The 22,730-nt window shown below is 37.0% G+C and overlaps 1 protein-coding gene across 1 annotated transcript in view; it reads right to left on the reverse strand.

The window, feature by feature from the left end:
- Positions 1-4,977: 4,977 nt before the first annotated feature.
- The window catches only part of THSD7B (thrombospondin type 1 domain containing 7B), an 841,191-nt gene continuing 823,438 nt past the window's right edge, over positions 4,978-22,730 (reverse strand). The window contains exons 25-28 of the mRNA XM_069473127.1: positions 20,385-20,467; positions 18,006-18,198; positions 14,134-14,221; positions 4,978-6,176 (exon numbers count right to left, since the gene is read on the reverse strand). Coding sequence (XP_069329228.1) covers positions 6,095-6,176; positions 14,134-14,221; positions 18,006-18,198; positions 20,385-20,467 — 446 coding nt within the window. The 3' untranslated portion in view covers positions 4,978-6,094. The remainder of the gene's footprint in view (positions 6,177-14,133; positions 14,222-18,005; positions 18,199-20,384; positions 20,468-22,730) is intronic.

Below are 22,730 nucleotides of genomic sequence, written 5' to 3' on the forward strand. Positions count from 1 at the left end.
GAGAAATTTTACAGTTGTGAATAAAACTTTTATAAATTGCTTTTTATCACAATGGCTTTGGATCCTTTCATCTTATGGTATAATAATCAGCAGCCAAAGGTTTCTCTCCATTCTTTATTTTCATTTCTTCAATTTCTCTGCTGCTTCTTGCTTTGTTCTACCTCTTGTTCCAACTAGATATTTTGTTGTTACTTTCTTGTCATATATCAATATGGTTATGTTGCAAAGGTGTTAATGAGAAGTGTTTGGGTAAAGGATCTGGTAATAGAAAACTTGGAGGGAGAGGTCGTTATACTCCATTTGAAGAAAATTCTCCATAAAAATCGTATCTTCACAAAATGTATTTACTAGGGGTGAGTGATCACACACAAACCCCCCTTGACTTCTCTCTCTGTGCTTTTAAATATGTAGCAAATCAATAGTGCTTGATAGAGAGATATTTGGAGATTTGAGAAATAAATTGAAGCTGCAGTTTCAGGAACCAAAACAACAACAACAATAAAATGAGTCTCAAGCAGTTTTTCGTCACTGAAATGAAAAACAAGCTCATGGAAAATTGACATTGATGTCTAAAACTCTGATGTATTCATGGCTGTTTAGAAACGCAACTGTGATTGGCTGTGTATCAGCAGTGTCTTTGGGATTACATCCACCAGATTTTAAATTTATAAGAAAAACACAGCAAAACGCAGCATTTCTCAGACATGGTGTGAACTAGTAGCTTGTGGTAGTTCATATTTCAACATTAGATTGCACTACATTTCTTCTGATGTCACATCTTTGTGAAGCTGAGTTTTCATTGATTGCTGTAATACAAATAAATGGTACATGAAAGTCAGTATGAATTTGGAAATTGAGGGTGGCAGCATTCAATTTGGTTCCAAGGATTGAGAAATTCCTGTAGTACAAATCCACTTAGACTCCTAGTGATTTGGTAATTGTGCTTATTTAGAAATGAAATCAAAATGTTATTTTTTTATTTTAACTTATGTGTATTGTATTCCCCCCCCCCCAAAGGCTACTAAATTCTTAAGATATAACTTATTCAGTATTTTCAGTTGTTATTAAGTTGTATTGCTTTTGGTCTATTGAGCGTCATGAAAAAATTGCTGGGATACTAAGATACTAAGGGTTCTGTGAATCAAAGATGTTTGGACATTTCTGAATGACAAAATTTTGTTATTTTATACTGTTGAACAGTCTGAATCTGTTGATTTTTCTTTGAGAATGATCAAGAAAAGCAAAGCAACACTAGGAAATAATTTTGGTTTATTTGTGCATGTGTGTGATTCGCAGACCCTGGCTAAATATTCCCCAGTTTCTACCCACCAACTAATTGAGACAGGCTCTATTTAGGCAGCTGAGTAGCACAGACTGCTATCCACAACTCCTACTTCTGGAGTGAGATGGATGAGGCTGTTCCATGGTAGGCATGGGATAAAAACTCTTTAAGGGATACTCCTAGTAATTTGGTTCTGAGAAGCCCAATCATCCGGAGGTGTAAATGAGGAAACATTTCATGCTGTCTGATGAAGAAATTAATAGACTTCAGTTTGGCATCTCATTCTTGGATCAATCCAAGAATGTGAAAATTATTCTCATCCTGGTCCCTACCAGAAGGAATGTGAAAATTCCCTTGAATATCTGGGGCAGCAATGTCTAGCTGATTATCAGTTAGCTTTCTCTCTACCCTCTTCAAAAAGTCTTTACTCTCCCGTGTGCAGCCGAGATTCCAGTTTCTTCCTAAATCCTTCCTTAATCCCCCAGATGCAATGAGTCAAGCCTTCCTTCGTGCATCCATTCCTATCACTGTTCCTTTACTGTTTATATGAGCTTTCTCCCTCGTTCATAAATGCATTAAGAATTGGAATATTCTCAGTAAACGTTGTCAAGTTGTCCTGATGAACCTCATAATTTTAGAAGTAGCCACAAATTTAATGATTTTTCTTCTCTTTGGGAAAACAAATATCATTAACAAATTATGATCGTTGCCCATTGCAGAGCTTCTTAATCTTATGGGATGTATAGAAAATGATAATAATTGTATAAAATCCCTGGGTAAATGGATGAGGCCATGATGGACTGAGAGGCAGGCTGGCTTCGGCCACCCCAAAGTGGAGAAGACTAATTTGGCTCACTCGTAAACCACTCAGTGTATTAGTTGGTGAGCTGACTTTTATTGTACTTTGATTACACTTGATTATCTTTGTGTTGACTTTGCAGAAGAAAATTATAATATAATACATAAAGCTTGCAAAATTACCAAGAGATTTCTCTGTCCCCAAATCATTGAGCTTGCTGTTTAATGCTGTTCCGGAAGAACTATGCAGATCTTTCCACTAAACCTGTTTCTCCCTGAGGCCTCTGCCCACAGGGGAATCTTCTGAGATGGAATGACTGAACACTGGTCTTTTGAGATTCCATTACCACAATCATTTCTCACTCATGGAGTGTTTGCTGGAATAAGATCTGCAGCACAATCCAGGCACACAGATGAATGGGCCTGACCAGTCCAGGGTAGGAAGTGTAGGAAGTCATGAGACTGCCATGATCTGGATCACGTCATGTCACTCCACTGTTTACAACACTCCTGTGCCTGCCCATAAGATTTAGAATAAAGTACAAGTTCCTCACCACGGCTTCTTCGATTGCATGCTGCATACTGCTTATTTCTCTAACCTCATTCAATCATTCTACAAATATTCATTGTGCACTTACCATATTCCAAACATTTGGGATACATATGTGAGCAAAATTAAGATGTTTGCCCTCTTGGTTGTTAACGTCTTAATGTAAGGAGAAAATAGACAAACTATAAAATAAATTTTATAATAAATAGAATATTAGAGGTGATGGGGCACTGGAAAAAAGAAGAAGCTGGAAGGTTAAAGGGGATTGAAAGTACCAGCAGGAATGGGGTCAGTAATTCTTTTCTGTAGAGGGCCAGAGAATATTGTAGACTTTGCAGGCCACACAGTCTCTTTTCAACTATGCAGTTCTGCAAACGCAGCCATAGACAAAACATTAATGAATGGGTGTGGCTGTGCTCCAATAAAACTTTATTTACAAAAATGGGCAGCCATCCTGATCTGGCCCAGGGGCTATAATTTGTGGACTCTTGGATTACAGTATTAAATTCTTATTGGGTAATGCTTCATCGAGAAGGTACAGTTGAAAAAAGACATGAAAAGACTTTTTACATGTCCAACATACACTCAGCATCTAGAGTAGTATCTAGCACATAGTAGATATTCAATTAATTAATTAAATGAATTAAGTAGATACTCAATATATAGTTGTTAAATTAATGAGAGTGAATGTCATTTCTAAAGAGTGAAGCCAACATTTAGTTCCAGAAAATCATTACTATGAGAGATTGAGGCATTTGTTATCAGAACTAAGTTATCATGAGAAGCTAGAACTTCAAACTTTTATGTGAAACCTCTCAATGTTAAATGATTGTAACTAATTTAAAAATACAAAAACCCATTGCATGTTGAACAAGTATGTCTGCAAGCTAGTTATGTGGGACTTTTACTATATATAATCATGGGGCAAACCAGTTGGTGTTTTTGAGTCTGTTTTCTACACTGCGCAGTATGAAAGGTGGCGTAGGTGACTTGTTAAGGTCAATGGCTACTTAATAGCAAGTACCAGGGCACTTCTGACCTCACACCCTTATTCTCTGCCTATAAGAACTACACATATTAAAACCATTTTTCCTACGGGAGCAATATGCTCTCCTAAAGGAAAGTATTCAGAGACTTTACGCATAAGCTTTTGGAATCTATATCAGTTTATGAATATTTTTTTTAGTTACATCTTTTTACCTGGTTTTCCTCTATGGGGGCAGAGTTCTCAAATCTTTGGATCTATGTGGCATAATTTTCAAGTAAATTAAAACTCAGAAAAGATTATATTTCATTGACTCAACAGTGTATGTCTGAGTACTGTGCCTAACCCATGGTAGATGTTTAATAAATTGGTATTGTTTGAATGAATGAATGAAATATGTATTAATTATAATATTTGAAACATGGGTACAACTGAAATAAAAACATTTGAGTAACTGTATTATCAGAGAAACAATTTTACTCAAGCCATGAATGCTGAAAGTCTAATATATTAATGCAAATTCAATATATAGATAATTGTTGAATCTGTAATGCATGGAAAACTTCAATGACCTAAGGGTCCCAACTTTAAATGTGCTATAGAATACTAATTATAAATAATATTTATTTCACTTTTGATATGTGATGAATATTAAGCATTAATATTTATTATTAATGCCTACCTTATGAGGAAGATAATTTTATTATCTTCATTTTGTGGGTCAAATAACTGAGACACAGAAAATTTATATTCTTGGTCCACAGTCACACAGGCAGTAACGGGCATAGCCAGGGTTTGATCTCCAAAGCAGCCTCTCTTGAACTACGAAGAAGACTACTGACATGTTAGCTAAAGTGAATGATAAATGCACAACTCCAGGAGTTATTTCTTCAACCATACTATTGAAATAAGCTATCCTCTTATGTTACCTTTTTCCCTTTTAAAATCATGGTGCCGCTGGACAAATCAGTCAGTTGGAGGGCTTACTTGGATGTTAAATGGTTAATAGCAGTCATAGCATAAACGACAACATCCTCTCTTCTGCTCATTGTTTCACATTTCTAACATTTCCACATTCTTAATTCTCTCAGATCATTTACATATCAGTGTGTGTATTATTGTAGTGGTTTGTTCTAATATTATCTGAGCTCTAAATATTCCCTAAAAGCTACTCCATGTCATTGTGATTGGCCTTATTTCATAGTACACCTGATGGTGTTGAAGGGTAAGAGTCATTTTCTCTGTCAGTGATTTCAGCTGTCAACCCCTAAAACAGTAACACTGGAAAACTGGTATTAATATTGTTTTTGTCAAAACAAGGGCACTTCAGAAGTGAATAAATCTAGAACAGCCAGACGACACTGCAGTCTCTTGAGCACTTTATTTGTTATAAATACAAGTCAATACCACAAGATGGCACCTTTTTACTTTCAACATCTACGATTACAAACAATTATCTTCATAAAATGGTCTCAGCTTTTTAACATGTTGTTTCAGATATTATTGAAACCTTATAAAAGCAAGACTTGCTACAAACAGGATTGGTGTTTGAGATGTATATTAAATGAGGTCAGATAATTAAATTCAAAAAAAGAATTTATAAATATTCAGATAAGAAAATTGAAATTACAAAAGCAGAGTTTGTCATCATTAAACTGAATTACAACTGTGTGTGGTTAATGCTCTATCTACATGGCTAAGTTTTTGTTAAAATACAATTTTAGTAATCAAATAATCTCCCTCATTCTCCAATATAACCACCAATTTCATTTGTACACCCTACCACCCAGTGCACATTTCATTCAGAACCCACCTGGCTTTCATCTAGTCCAGCAGTTACACACACTCTATCATTTTCAGTAGATGCAATCCATGAAGTGCCATTATCCCCTGGCTATAAAACAAAATACAATATTTAAAGGTAAAAACTCAGAGAATTTCTGAAATGGCAACCCATTCTCTCTGTGTTCATGAAAATAGGCAATCCAATCTGAAAGTCTTTAAACCAATGTAAACTCTAGAAAACTCAGTGTTGAAGTATGGGAAGAATAAAACTTTGCACTAATATAGTGCGTAACAATGCAGTGTCAGACTCGTCCTTTTCAGTAAATGCCTTGATTTGGACTTTCCTCTGGATTGTCATTCTGCTGCTGAAGATCAAGTTTACTCAAGTCTGTGGGAATTCTCTCATGTTTTCTTCCTCCCAGTTCCAAACAGGAAGAGAAGGGTTTTCAGGTCCCTTGGGAAAACCAAAAAAATAAAGCACTCACACCCACAAACAACTTGAAAACAAGATGGCAGACCTAATAATCCTTGACTCCGTGTCCAAGTGAAGTTGAGGCAACATTACTTTTGCAATATTTGTATTCTGCCCAATATATCACATCATGAGATTCCTCAAAAAACTGAGAAGTCTGAGAGCTACAAAAGAGAAAGCAGTTAAGGCAGTTGATGTCTACATTTGGATTTCTTTTTCAGGTTACATGTCTAAGTCTCCGTCGTAGGCTAAGGTCAGAGGCTTCTGTTGGGGAGGTGTGCTTTGATGTGGTTTTGGCTTCTTGCTGCAAAGGGAAAAGAATTCCTCAGATAAAGAAATTCACAGTACTCTGTTTCATCTACCAAAGACAATTTTGAGGTATAGAGATTCAAGTGGTGAAATGACAAAATGTTCATTTCTCTGTATGTGTGGGTTGCTTTTTTTGAATATTGTATACTCTAACTCTCTTTAAGGAGAAGCTATCATTTTTAAAAATTTTAAAAATGGTTTAGTGGAATCAAGAAACTTGGTAGACGGGCTAATTTTCCTCTCGTTTGTTTCTCTTACACAGCAACATGGACTTCTGCTGTCCTCTAATTTCTAAGCTACTGTGACCTCCCCGTCGCAGATGCTTAACATTGTCAGCAGCTGGAGCAGTCAGGCCTTCCTCTGCTCTTGTTTTGAAGTAAACACGCTTCTGCTCAGGCCTGAAATCTAACATTTAGCTGCCAAGTTGCCAGAGTCTTGTCAGCAGAATCTCACCAATTCTACTCTGTGCAAAGCCATTCTTACCCAGTCTCTACTTTACCTGACGTCCACAACTTTGCCAGGTCAGAGAGGGCACCTTTTCCGCCCCATGGAGAGACAAGCTGAAGTTGAATAACATTCCCAAATCTCACAGGGATGGCCCAGACTGGGGGCAAAACACCCTGCATTACATTTCTTGTTTCTTAGTGTGAGTGAATCTCCATCTGTATCCACAAATACTTATAGCTTGACTTCTGCCATGCACGCCCCTCAGCACCCCCACGTGCCCTTCCCTCCCCAGGGCCTGCTCTGCTTGGGGTTGTCTCCCCAGTGGGGAGCCATCGCTCTCCCTATCTCCAAACTTCTGTGCTTTTATTTTATAGCAGCATCTATGGCTGAATGCATGCATACTGAGTGCCAAGATCTGTGCTGAGCATTGTACATAAAATCTCTCAAAATATCTTAGAGCGGTCCTTACAGGGGGGCATTAGGATTATTGCTAGTTTACAGAGAAGGACTAGAGAGGCTGTTTACATACTTCCCTTAGGTCACTAAGTGAGTGGCAGAGCCTGGATTCTAAGGAAATCTGACACACAAACCCAAGCTTCTCACCTCTTCCCACACTCTCCCTATATATATATGCCATTCATTGGGTGATTGGTGAAATGACTTTTTTTGTCTGTATATACGAATAAATTTTTATATTCTGAGTTAATTCAAATTAAAAACAAACATGTTAACGTTTACAATTCAGTGGCACGTGGTATAGTCACAGTGTTGTGCTCCTTCAGCACTGTGGAGCTCCAGAACATTTTCATCACCCCCAAAGGCAACTCCAGATGCACCAAGGAGTCTCTCCCCATTCCCTGCCTCTCTCAGCCCCTGGAAACCACTAAGCAACTTTCTGCCTCTGTAGATTTGCCTCTTCCGGATACTGAATGCAAATGGAATCATACCATATGTGGCTTTCTGTGTCTGGCTTCTTCAGCTTAGTGGCTAAAATGGTGACTTTTATGTTATGTGAATTTTACTGTAATTAAAAAAATTTGATAAAATTAAAATGGTTGTAGGGACAATTTCCTAGTTTAAAACATTTAAGTTCTAATTTACAGGATAAAATTATTTTATTGGTTTGATGTTTGAAGCAAACCATGGAAGCCAAAGAGATAAATTAAAACTGATTTTTTAAAAAGCCACTAAAAGGAACCACAGATCCTCTTGGCGCCCCCCACCCTGGCACCTGGCAAGAGATGGGCGCTCACTGAGGATTTGCTGGGTGCTGAGCATGGCTGCAGGCAGACACCCTCCAACCAGAGAAGCTGAGCAGAGGCAAAACAACATGATTTAGAATCCTGTGTGAGGGAGTCTCAGCCTTCGATTTCCCGCTTTCTAGGTCTTTTCCAATTCTCAAAAGGGCATTGCATAATTATCTGAATAACATCCAATTTAATGTTCTCCATATTAACCTATAGGTATATTCCAGGGGCTCTAATTATATCAAGGGACCCAGGCTTTAGCTTGAAACGGGGTCCTGAGCATGCTCATCACACAAACAAGAGGCTGAGACACCTGAAAGTGACAGCTTGTGTATCCACCCTGGGGGTGGTAGTGGTGATGGTGGGGGTTGTCCTAATGGCAAAAAAGAGTACAAGGAAGTTTATCTGAAATGACAGTAGGGTCTTGCCCCTCCTACCTCTCCTGGATTTTTTTTTTTTTTTTTGGTTGGGGACAGGAACAAGAGAAGAAGAGAGAGGGAAGAAATGTAGGAGCTTTCAAGCACAGTTTTTGGCCATCTGCCTTTAATTGGCATTTGCTAAAAGCTATTGGTCAAAACTCGGGGGTGGAGGGCAAGGGCAATATACGCAACCTAAACATTTGTACCTCCATAATATGCTGAAATTAAAAAACATAAAGAAATAAATAAAAGAAATGAGGGAGTCCTGGGGATTGGGGAGTTGAGAACTGGGAGTCAGGGCAGAGGCTCGAGACGGCTGGATCTTTACAAAGAGCCAATACTATCACCTGGGAGACAAGTAAACGTGGCCAGCTTCTGTGAACTGGGCGTGGAAAATTCTATTCCAAATATACACAGATAAGTTTATACCAGTTTCCACATATGGAATTATGGACATTCTGTCCACCTCTGGAAAGAAAAGGGGGCTCCTCACAGCTAGGCCGTGGGCCTTTCTGGGCCATGGGGTGTGTTGGGGGTCACTGGGATTAGGACCTCATCTATTATGCATTTCTTCATATTGTGCAACCTCTCAATTGACAAATGTCAAAATCACAAGTATGAATGTGTGAGATCTGAGAAGTATTATGGTTTGGAAGAGATTAACAGTCTCACAAATGTCACTGAATATGGTGGTACTTTGCCGGGTAGCTGTGGCTTTACAGAGTTCCCCAGCCAGTTAAAAAGAGCCCCAGGAGGTGAAGCTGAGGGGCAAGACTGTCCCGGCCAAGGCCAGCAACCAGGAGGCTGTCTTTAGAGCCTCCAACTCCCTTTCCTTTTTCCCTTACCGGTATCCATTCTTTCCTTAGGAAATACATTTGTTTTTCATTTTTATTCCCCCTCAACTCTGGTATCAGGAAAGGTATGAGCACCGCCTCACTCACTAAATCAGGACCCATAAATGCCTGGCACATAGGCCACCACCACCACCAGTCATCCTGTGCCCACGCGGACACCTCTAATCCATCACACGATTCACTCCTGTTGAGCCGAGGCGTAGCCTCATCACTCTTCCTAATGGAGCGCTCCTGACAGCCACCGCGGCCGGCCGTTAAAGTTGGCACAAAGGAGAAAACCATTTTGCAACCCTGGCCGTAAGAGATCCTTGACTGACACATTCCAAAGTGACCTCTTTTAGGGTCATTTGCATTTTAGCAAAGGAGAAAAATATACTAAGTCAGAAAAGTGAGTTTATTGTGGGCAGACAGGAAAACTGCTGGCACTTCTCAGCACTCTTGAATTCAAGCCACAAGGATTCACCCCTAGGCTAGCAGAGATTAAATAGTTTGATGAAAGCAATGGACCATCTTTTGTTTTGGCAGCTACTTGTGAGAGGCAAGCCTCTGGAAGTGGAAGCACCACTCTCAAATCTGGGAAGGATGAGAATCCATCACCAAATTGTGCTGGGCAAGGCAGAACCGGCATCATTATCTGGAGTAACTTCCAGGTGCTACGTCCAGGTGACCTACAAGCTCACCCAGTGGTTATCCCCACTACACTGCTCCATGGATATTTATTGCCAAGGGAACTAGGGTGTCAGTAATACTTCTAAAACTCCAAACTCTAATGTTCAAAGGATTGCATCTGAAAGAAATCATCTTTAGAAGGATGATTTTTTTATATTTTCTAAAAAGCATTTCCAAGTTTTAGTATAAATTACTTTCCTCTGAAGTATACACCCAAGACCTGATATATTATAGCAGTTCTCTTGTCCTAAGCTTTTTATTTTAAGGGAAAGTATAAAAATCTCCAAAACAGTCATCCTCTAACTCTCCTGCAAGCTATTTAATAGAATTAGATGCTGTGAAAATATCTATTTGGGTTTCTTTAGGCAGCTCATAAGTAACAGCAAATGGTATGTGTTTTGATATCAATAGATCTGTTCCCAGGTCTATAGTTTACTTTACTTGTGAAATAAGAAGCCTCTAAAAAATGCGAAAATGGTAGACATTCCACTGAGTCTAAAGCGTTTTTAGGATACTATTAATAAAGAGAAAGAAACTACGGAAACTCAAAGACCAGTAGAAAGAGCATGTGCTCTGGGGATAGGCAAGCCTGGGGTTGATTCTAACAGAAAAACTATTTAATTTCTCTGAGGATCAATTACTCACTCTTTAAAAATGGGAATGATAATAGTAATACCTCATTAGATTATTATGGGGATTGAAAAAGGCAATGTATATAAAAAACTTTATGTTTGACATATAAATATTAGATTTTTTTTCCTAGACAGTTTTTCTAAAAATCATGGGCAATAAATCAGTTTTTACTAATCTACTCATTTATTCATCCACTTATTTATTTGTTCAATAAATATTTATCAAATTTATGTTCTAAAAATTCAATAAAGTATAGTAATTATCTCTCCCCACCCAAATTCTTTAGGGTTTGGGAGAGAAGAAGGATATTGACAAATAACTACATCACCAGCATGGAGTAAGTGCCACAGGAAAGGTGACATCAACAAGTTATTCCAGACTGTTTGGCAAGGAAAATGTTGGGATTTGAGTTTGACTTGGAGGACCTGGTAGAGCACCAACAGCTAGCAATGAAAAGTTCATTCTAGATGAATGGAATATAAGGAGTAAACCTTAGAAGCACAAGCTTCCTTGAGAAATTGAATGGGTAGCATTCTTAAGTGCCATAAGATAAAGTTATTACTCTTAAAAAAATATCCCTCAAAAAAAGGCTGTAGCCTTATATTCAACCCCTATAAAATCTTTTATCTTATGAGTGGCTACCTTTGTTATACAAAAAACTTTTTCTTTAAATGGAGATCATAAATATACACACAGGACAAACAAATAAAATGGCCATCTTTCCTAATATATGTGGATAGGTACTGGGGTGTTAGTACGAAATCTCTGGAACAAGAGCACAAACAGATTCAAAGAAGTGCTGTATCACAAAGGACTTGGGTGGGAATGAATGTGACAAACTGGAAACTGGATTTGATTGTGGAAAGGAAGATTGAAGCAGTGACAAAGTGACCGACCTGAAAAATAGATTCATTCGGTTGTTAAATAAAACTGTGTTTTGAATATGAAATTAGAGAAAATGAGTATTTTATAATGAAATCTTGCATTAATATCTAAAACAGGATTAATGATGGGACTGTATAATTAAGCACATTGATTAAATATTAAAGTATAAAATTTACTAATTTATCTAAATCAAAAAAGTTTATTTAAAAAGTTTTTTTTTTTTTTTAATTTTCCTCAATGAGAAAATGAAGACAGATATATTTGGGCCTATACAACTTGCCAGCTGTCCAGGGTGTAGGGACTGAGTAGAAGATGAAGTTAAAAGTGTTGATTGGGCTTCAGTTAGGGAAGACCTGACTGGCTAGACAATCGGAACAGACTTAGTTTTGCTGTCAGCGGGAAGCCACTGCTTGTACATGAGTAGGAGAAGGGCTGATCATCCGGAGCTAAGTTTTAGGAAAGATTAATCTAGGTGTAAACTGCAGAGGGGAGCATGTGTAACAAATTCAAGTACAGAGCTATTGTGCTCCTCCCAAAGAGGGATTATTAAGGACAGGCATTGAGGATGAAAAGAATAGTTATGAGAAATAATGTGCATAAATATTTATGTAATTTAACCACTGAAAAATAAGAGGAAATTCCATTGATTTATAATTTAAAAATTCTCTAGAAAATTGTTTGTTACCAGAATGAAGTGATGTACCTAATTAATCCCCAGAACCTAGAGGTATACAGAAAAAGACCTTGATAAATATTTGTTGTTGAAGGAATGGATTCAGGGTAACACATTTTTAGGTTGGAGGGAATGGAGAAAAGTAAAAAGATAAAATTTATGTGTCACTACATGTTCATTTTTACTCTTTTAGTTATTTGAGGGAAGTGGGAACCCCAGAATCTAGATTTGGGGATGTGACTATTAACAGCTAGAATTCATCCAAGCTTTTACAGACCAATAGACTATCCAATTGCCTTACACTGTGTTGGCCCAACAATTGCTTTGAGAGAAGTTTCCTATCTGCTGAAGCTTCACATCTTCTGTCGTGATATAAGGACCTTCCCTCCCACCCCTTTTAAATCTTTTCTGGTAGTGAATGTTTCCTATCGCTCTGAACCTCATACAAACCTTTCAACTTCACATGTGCTCATTAAGACTGGATCTAGGCAACATTTGCCAAACTTATTAATTTGGACATAAAAATTAGTCAAATCATTTGACCATAGGGTGAATGACTAACTGAAGCTGTTACTTTTCACTACAACACTGTGGAAATGTTAGTGGGATAGAAATTCAATTTCTACAGATTCCATTTCTATCACTATAGGTGGTAGAAAGAATTAAAGTCATTTTATTTTCTTTACTGACATTCACTGACCAAGAGCAAAGACTTAGAAACATGTGTAGCCTTGGAAACAGAATTTTCCAATTTTCTAAATATACAAAGGCCAGATTTGAATCAAGATTAAACCTGTGTAAAAATTCTCAGAGAAATAGTCTATGAGACAGGTGATGAATATAAATATTTTGATTTGGAGGAAAAAAGTGAAGTAATACTTTAATCTTATGAAAATAAGAAAAAACTTTGAAACTTCTGCTTAGAAAGCTAACAAAAGATTCTTAGCGTACTTGAAAACATTGAAATGTACATTTGACTCTTAACACGGTTTTGAAGTCTGGGTCCACTTATATTCAGATTTTCTTTTGCTTCTGCCACTCCTAAGACAGCAAGACCAATGCCTCCTCTTCCTCCTCATCCTCAGACTACTCAATGTGAAGATGAGGAGGAGAAAGACCTTTATGATGATCCACTTCCATTTAATGAATAATAAATATATTTTCTTTTCCGTATTGTTTTCTCAGTAACATTTTTTCTCTAGCTTATATTATTGTAAGAATACAGCAGATAATATATATGATATACAAATATGTTGACTATTTATGATATTGGTAAGGCTTCTGGTCCACAGTAGGCTATTAGTAGTTAAGTTTTTAGGGGATCAAAAGTTATACATGGATTTTCAACTACATGGGGAGTTGGTGCCCCAATCCCGGCATTGTTCAAGGGTCAATTGTATTTACTTCTGTCTGCTTTCAAGAGCTTCTCACCAACTCACATATATTCTGGACAATAAACTATTGTTTTATGAGAATAATAAATTTTCAGATACTAGTCACTTACAAAATTAGGGTTCTTAGAATTGACAGTTAAATTTTCTTTCATAGCTGGTTGATGTAGATAAACACCTGGCTCTACTATTTAAAATGCACTAACAGGTTGATTGAACCAACTGGTCAGTTTAAGCTAAGTAGTCAAAATTTAAGAACAAAATTTAAGAACTAGAATTATCTAAAGTAGTTTTCACAGCCTTGGCTAAAGATTAGAATTACCCGGGGAGCTTCTAAACATCCAGGTGACCTGGTCACACCCAAGACTAATTAAATCAGAATCTCTGGGGAGAGGGGCTCAAGCATCAGTCCGTAGGTGATGTCCATGTGTAGTCAAGACTGAAAACTACTGATCCAAATCAAAATACTAATATGGAAAAATCCTGACTAATGGTTTTTCTTTTATACTTTCTGATATTACTCAAAAACCAAATTTATAAAGTGTTATTTCAAATAGGAACAATACAGATAATGATCCCCTATTTCAACTATTCAGCCATTCTACAGTTGGAGATTATTTGTGGCTTTAAGGGTCCTATTATAATGCCCAATGATCCTAACATACATCTTCTTTTAGTATATATTGCTACCCATAAAAATATGGGATATAAACTTTTTACCAATTACTACTTACCAAACAAGATAGGAAGTAAATACTAGGAAAATCAGGATTAGAAAACCGCCACCTGAAACGCCATAAACCCAAATTTTTACTCGGCCATCTGTTTAAAATAGAGATAACATAACAAGCTTAGCATACAAAAGTCTGCAGCATTTGGAGAGATAGGGTAACATAACATCTGACAACCCCAAGCTGCCCATTAGTTCTGGAATGGAAATGAACACCAGCACCTTAGTAAACTGTGCCCAAGACTGCAGAAGTTAGCAGTGTTCTAACATACTCTGTAAATTTCCAGATATAACCGAGAATTGACAAGGTTCTCTCTTGGAACATCATAGGAATATGGGTTTCCTACTACAATTTATGTCTGTGAAAAAACAAACTCTAAATTATATTCCATGATACTACTTTTCGTGGACTTTTACAGATATAAACAATTTGCATTACTATTTGATTTTTAGAAATTAACTTTCAAAAACATAGCTGTAACTGCATAGCACTAGAACACTTATTTTGTGAAATATTTTATTTTTATCTGAACTCTGATGCTTGCATAAGTCATAAGCGTATGTGGAAATACTCATTGGTGGCAGCAATTAAACAGTAAAAGAGAAAAAAGCAGGTGAAAATGTAAAATATAAGATAGATCATCAAATTTGTTCACAATCCCAAACAAACATTGGTAATCATTATTTCATAAAATTGAATCAATTGGAAGTCTGTTTTGAACTTATTTTAAAGTATTTATAATCTTATACATGTAATACAAAAATATTGCAAAATATTTTGAGAACAACAAAAAAAGGACATACATAATTATAATTAAGAGAGACAACTCTGCACGCAAAGACAACTACTATGATCATTTTTAGTAGCTTTGCTTCCAGAATGATGTTGGGTGAACAAAAACGACATGACAAATAGGTTAATCAATTCACCAAATTACTGTAAAATTATGACCACATGTGAACAAGTACAGATTGTTTTGGATTTGATTTTACTAAAGTTAAGAAAAATAGATTAATCAAATATTATAATTTATTTTTGTACTTTTACTTTATGTAAGATATAGCTTGAGTGCATGTATGATTTTTCTATATATGATAGAAACTTGAGCTGTTTCTGGCAATCTAATTTTTTTTTTGCTCTACTTCATGTGTGCATATAGCTAAATAATCTTAGAATTGGACCGACAAAGGCAATGCCTCAGTATCCCACAGGAATTGCATTTCTTTCTGAAAGAAACACAAAGAGATTCATTACACGATGTGAATATAATTAACTGCAGGTCCAAAATACACATATCAGTGTCTTATTTTAAAAGCTTCTATGGGATAAAAAACATTCAAAATCAATTGCAAACAACACTTGTTTTGAATAAAATCACAATTATTTTCAATTATGTTATGATTACCTATTATAGTTTTTGCTTACAAGACACTTTCAAGCCTCAGTCAGATTTTAGAATGAGGTTCAATATAGTAATGATATTTTTCTACAGTCATAAATTTCTTACCAAAGCTTTGATTCTGATTCTAATCTCTTTGAAACACTAATGATGAAACTCCCTGTTCTGAGTTTTTACATTGGCATAAAATGAAAAAAAAAAAGTCTTTCCTGAGTGAGAACACACTTTATATCTCATCGCCCATCAGATCTCTTAGAATTGATGCATTGGGAAGATCCAGTGCTTTTAAATCTCCAGCGTAGAGGCACATGGTGGTCTACAACCTTTAAGTCATGTTACTTAAAAAGTAATTAACATACATTTTATAATCACTTACAGGATTGGAAAAACTTCAAACTATTAAAAAAGATATGTAGTGAAAAATGCCTTCCCTCCACCCTCTCTCATCTCCCTCCATAGGAGCTGTCACTATTACCAGTCTCCTTGTGAATCTTTTCAGTTTTTCTTTGCATATGCAAGCATCTAAGTACACACACACAAATCCATACCCTTTCTTAAAAAGACATAAATGGTGCATAGCGTTCACTTTGGTTTGTATTTTTTCACTCACTTAAGAATACAGGTTGGAAATATATTCATGCTACTTCATAAAAGCAGGCCTACCTCTTGTACGTATCCCTATGAGATACCATTGCACAGTTGTACCATACTTTTGTTTTACCATTATTATTTTTATGGGCATTTAGGTTGTTTCCACTCATTTGCTATAACAAGTAATCATGTAATAAATATCATCTACATACTTCTTTTATAACAGTATATATGCATATAACTGCATGATGAATTCCTAGGAGAAAAATTTATAGGTAAAATACATTAGGATAGCCTAATTGTGAGAGGTTGCATCTCTCCTCAGACTAAATATATATTTACATAAACACACAAATGTACATATATGTATGCAATATTATATGTCAGTATACATATGTGTGTATATATCTACACAGACACACACGTATGCTCACACACATGATATTGTTGGTGCTTTTGTTAGAGCCCCAAAGTCCATCTATGGATTAAATGTTGAGAGATTCACTTGTGGATTTGAAGACTCATTGCCCTGGGCCTCACCTTAATTCTCTTTCGGAACTAGGGTCCACAGGCAATGGGTGAACCTGGCTCCATTTCATATCGTGCTTCCCTCAAATTTAAATCTACTTCTAATTTAGTCATAAAACAAATGAGTTGTTTTTGAACACCTTCTGCATTTCCAGACACACAGGGGATCAAAAGTCAAATAAGATATGGTGGTCATTCATAGAAGTCAGTTGAGGAGTATAAATTTTGTTTCTCCAATAGGATCTAGGCTCCTCTGGGCCTGGGCTCTGGGTTTTGCTTCATTTAAACACGCTATCAAGGCACTTCTGGGACAGCCAAGGCCTAGGGTCTGGAAGGAAAGTTCCCAGGGTATATTTGCCTGAGGTTTGTCTCTTCACCTCCCAGGCACCATCAGTTAGGTCGCTTTGCTCAGTCATTTGCAGCATTCTGTTTCCTAGAGGAGGTGTGTGTGATAGGCACAGAGACTCTTGCTTTCTCCTGCCCACTTCACAGCGTGGGAAGCAGGGAGCAGTGGTAGGTGAAGGCCTTAATGACCTGCCTTTAAAACCTTCCTCTGTCACTTGCTGGTCATGTGGCCCTGGTAAAATTAATTTGCAATGCCATTTTCAGTTTCCTAATCTCTCAAGTGGATGATAACATCTAATTAGGTTGCAAGAATATAATGAGATGATTCATGCAACACAAGCAGCCAGCACAGAAACACAAGTTACACAGAAAGCATCTAATAAATGTTCATCCCTGTCCTTTATAAGCACCAATTTCTGAGCCCCACAGGCCTGACACCCTGCAATACTCACAACTCTGCAGGTGCCACTAGATTGATTTTATGATGAAGAAATTGAGGTCCAGAGAAGTTAAGAAACTATGTCTAATCACAAAACAGGTATGTTTTAAGCCACAGGGCCAGCAAGGTCTGACTGCCTTTGGAACTGAAGCTCTTTACCATTTCACATGTGTTTCTCAAACCACACAGGGTCTCTGGACATTTCTTGCAAGTTCCTGAGATTCTATTCCATTTTTTCCTTTTAATTTCAACTATACATACAAATTTAGTTATACAAGAAGACTTTTGCAGAGATAATTTACAATTAAAATATATTTTCCAAGGATAATATTTTGTTATTTAACTCACTGTCTCTTAGGGTGGGGTTGACACACTTATCCTTGGCTACCCATGAAAACATTTTACATTTAAAGAGAACCATGCATCATTCAATACTCAAATCTGAGAAACTTTATACCACAGTGCCTCTTCCTTCTTTCCTTCTTACCTTCCATTCTTTCCATCATGAGCAGTGGTCAAAATACGAACTTTCCATGAGAAAATCTGCATTTTTTACTCACAAGTGAAACATACCTGGATCAAGTGGTTGAAGGGACCATCCTTTAAAAATATCATGTATTTTTGAATTCATAGGTATGTTTTTCCCAGAAAGGTTTTTCACATCAGCCTTTTTATCCTCTGAGCCTGGTACTTTCATGCAGTAATCCAGGAAACCATTCGATCTCATTATCTCTGTATATCCTCTCTCACAACCACAGACTCCACCCTACAGCATAAAGAATATTTTTATGGTTACATAGTGAATTGTGCAGATGAATAGAGAACAATCTAAACGTTAAAATCACTTAATAGTGGCATTATATGTCATGGCAATTTAGGGTTTTGAGCAGCTGACTTACCAATGAGATGAAAATCAAACACATCTTTTCATCTTTTTGAATTCCAAAGTCAGCCCTTAAATAAATTGTCAGGTTTTTCGAATGTGTTTACAATTCTGACACCTTCCAAATATGAAATCACAGCTCTTTGTGAATAGAGTGCATTAACTATGTCTTTTTCTTGCTTATGGAAATGTTTATGGCATTTAATCAAATTATCTTCAAATCTCCCCCCAACTGTTTCAGATTCTTACCCACTCACTGCAACCAGCCCTTCCTACTGAGAAGCAAAGCAACAGGGATTGTGTACCTATCTTCCTGTGTTAAGTGTTTTTTGAAGTCTATAGCTGCCCCAGTTTCTAAATGCCTCCATCATCTTCTACCATTGACCACTAACTAGTCCACATTATCTCTCTGCTCTTAGGCTTACTTCTACACTCAAGGAGAGCAGCCTAAGTGGAGGAAAAAAGGCATATGTCCAAGAGAAGTAGCTATCTAAATTACTTGTTCCCTGTAGAAAGTTGAGTGTCACACCACATCACCTCCCTAGTTGGCATTGTGCCTTTATATTTGTGAATTCCTGGTCATTTTCATGTACAATGAATATCTCCAAGAAGCTGACCATGATAAGGCATGATAGATAAGGATTCCCATCTGTCTCCGGAATCCAACCTGAAGATAACTGTTATTCCTGCCCCAAACATACAGAAAATAGGGAAGAATAGAAAAGAATAAGCATTAGGTTGTGAATCTCTATGCCTTTGCCATTATGGCTCCTTACCTAAATCTATTTTTCTAGAGTTTTCTGAACAGACCCCAGCCTCATGCCAATCCTCATCAACCAGCCAGTTCTATTTAGGTCATCATTGGTTGACTGGACACATGGCTTATGAGGAGCATTAGATACTGAAAGTAAACAAGTCTCAGTCTTCTCTAGGAGGAAAAAAGGTCAGAGAAGCATATGTTATAATTAACTGCCCAGGGTTTAGGACAGGTGACAGTCATATAATAATGACATATAAATATGGTATTTTGGGGTGGTTTTAATTGAATGTTCGGCATTTATCACACAATGTTCAATGGAGAGAGCTAATTAAGAAAATTTGCAAATGCTCAGCTATTAAAACCCTCTTTTCAAGATGCCTCTCTATTGTTAGCCTGAGAGAGAAGTTGTAACCAATCATATGTTCCAAGGGTTTAAGGAAAAAAGTAATTTATGTTTTATTAAAGAGGGCATCCAGAGAATTGGTAAAAGGTTACAACTTCTACTCTGCAAACGTCCTTAGCCCAAATGAAGTTGTCCCTGATCTTCTCCTCCTCTTTTCCATTTCCCTCTGTGAGCTTAACCACTATCTCTTAACCCACCTTGAAGTAGAAGAGCCATAAAATAGCATTGAGTGTTTGAATTCTTTTTAATAAAATCATTTTTGGAATGAGTACACTATTAAGAAGTCTGTTTCTTTAAGAAACATAGCATAACTTTTTTAAATTATACATGCACCGCACACTATGAATGCTATTGATTGGAATACATTGCATGTTTTGCATTAATTCCTGAGCAGTGATAGGTGGGAGTTGTGGAAGAATAAGGGGAGTAAAATTTCTGTTTGCAAATGCACACACACACACACACACACACACATTTTTAATCATATGTATTTAGCTTATTTAAAATGAACTAAAAATTTACTCACGCTACAGTAATCATAGTGTCATACATTTTACACAATAACTTTAGCAAATACTAAAAGCATTTCTGTCTTTCAAAATAGGTTAGGTGTATAAAAGGTTAAGAATAGAAGACATAAATCAACTAAGAACACTTATTAGTAAATAGAGTTAATATAAATTAGATCCCTGAAAGACAGAATTGGATAAAGGCAGATTTACCAAAACAGATTGCTTTTCTTAATACACGGAACTCTAAATAGCTGTGATTACTCCTGCGAATGCCTCTAGGTGGTATGGTGGGCACATGGAACTGCTGCCCGGGCTGCAGCAGACAGAACATCTGACTGAATATGTAAAACACAGCAATTTAAATACTTGTAGAAGGCTCCAGCCCACGACTCACCTGTGTGCAGTAGGAGAAAGGCTTTCTGCAGGCGGGAATGCACTGCCGAATAGCAGCAGGACGGGCCTGAGGGGAGCAGCCTCCTACAAAGGAAATCCCACCATCATTTGCAGATGTCTCTAGGATAAACATTTTTAATTTTTTGATATTTTTTTCCTCTGGCACTGGACTCTTGGTAACAGCATTATTTTTTAACAATCTATTTGCCAACCATTGTTGGTTGTGGTCCAGCTTCTTTTATCGATTACTCCAGCGTGTGTTGTCTGAAACTGGAGGCTCTTCTAACAGAGGCTGTTTGCAGCAGGGTGTTTATACATGCTCATTGGCAATGGGATTCTATCATATGGCTATTCTCGAGGACAGAGTCTATGAGGGTGAAGATCAGTAAAAGAATTGATGAAATCTCAATTTAAATGCAGAAGCAGAAAATACATCTGCTTTCAAAGACTCATTCTATGTAAGTATTGCTTCAGCTCCTGAACACCCCAGCTAGGCACTAGGACAATTCCAACAACCCAATAAATGCTAAAAGAATGTCACTAATCAATTCATGGGATCATGATATCACATACTTTAATAGCATTTTTAAATGTTTGTCAAGCAGAATATAAACATATACACAGAGTCACACACAGATCCCTAGACTTATTTTTAAGAGCAAATGTGTAAGCTCTAGCAGGGGCAATCGAATATCTCACACAGTACTTGTAGCTGCTCAGTAAGTATTTTTGAGTAAATGGATGGCATAATGTAGGTCTCCATAATCTGAAAACCATGTACACATTAGTAGATGATTCTAGGTAGTAAAAGACACCCGGGAGAAAGCCTGGAGACAATGCTACTAACAAGTTGACTTATTCAAGGGCAGTAGTTAAACTGTATTTATACAGCATTGGTTGCATTTATAGATTTTAGCCTTTGGATAACTATAATTATCAACCGGTTATAGTTTACGATGCTGTAGATAGCAAAAATCTTTGGGCCTAAGGCAGAGTAGAGACTAGTCCGCCCTACACTTTCCCTGGGAATGAAGCAGCTAAATTCTCACTATTACTTGAAAAATAAAACAAATAATCCACACAGAAATTAAAAAAAAAAAAAACACCTCACAATTCAGAATTAGCACTGAGGTGTGAAATTGATAATTTGGGAGTTAGTGGCAATAACCACACAGTCCTGTTGCTACTAATTGTGATGGAGGTGGGGAAGTTTTCCACTTTTTAAACCAGTGATCTCCAAAGCATAATACCACAGGAGGAGGACAGCTCTTAAGAACTGGAAAGAAAATACTGGAATTTACATGCATTATAAAACATGTTTTCTTAAGTTTAAGAATAAAATTAAGCTCTAATACTATTTCACAGATGATACTGGTGACCTGCGCTTATTCGTCAGGTGGCCACGTGTTGTATACTGTGCTGGAGGAACTCGGTGCAGAGAGTTGACAGCGTGACCCTTGCCAGTGTGTTAACTCCCAGCGTACTGCAGGGTTTGCCGCTTTCTGTATTCCTGGCTACGTTAATGCACAGTATATTTAGTTTTAACAACTTACAAAATGGACAAGCAAGCAGCGTAAAATAAATTATTGTTTGGATAAACCACAGATTAAAAGGAATACCAATAATGCAAGAGCAGGTAAGCAAGAAAAAGGAGGCGCTGACAATTCTATTCCTGTAGCACTTCTCCGAGCCCTCACGTGAGCTCTCTGTCAGCCCTGCACTAAGTAAAAACAATGATAATTTCATTTGCTCTCACAAGAAGGCATTAAAAAAACTTTAAAATTACCACATCTTTGCTATTGTGAATTGTGCTGCTATAAACATTCGGGTACACGTGTCTTTGTTACAGAATGACCTTTTTTCCTTTGGTTATATGCCCAGTAATGGGATTGCTGGGTCAAATGGCAGGTCTACTTGAATCTGTTTAAGATACCTCCATAATGCTTTCCACAGGGGTTGCACTAGTTTGCAGTCCCACCAGCAGTGTATGAGTGTTCCTGTCTCTCCACACCCACGCCAACATGTGTTGTTTTGGGTTTTTTTGATAAAGGCCATTCTCACTGGGGTTAAGTGATATCTCATTGTGGTTTTGATTTGCATTACCGAGACCATTTGTACAATCAAATTGTTTCCACTGTCATGAATGGGGAACATTTCCCTCAGTCTACATTTAGATAATAAGTAATAATAATGATCAGCAAAATACTCAACAACTAAGCTTTCAGTGCATGAACACAAACATTTATAATTTACAGCAACAGAGGTTTTTGTACCATAGAATATTTTAATTTTTAATTTTATCTTTATCTACCATTTAATTCCCATCTTGAGTATGTTTTATAATATA

The sequence above is a fragment of the Eulemur rufifrons genome, chromosome 1, assembly GCF_041146395.1.
Source record: "Eulemur rufifrons isolate Redbay chromosome 1, OSU_ERuf_1, whole genome shotgun sequence".
NCBI lineage: Eukaryota > Metazoa > Chordata > Mammalia > Primates > Lemuridae > Eulemur > Eulemur rufifrons.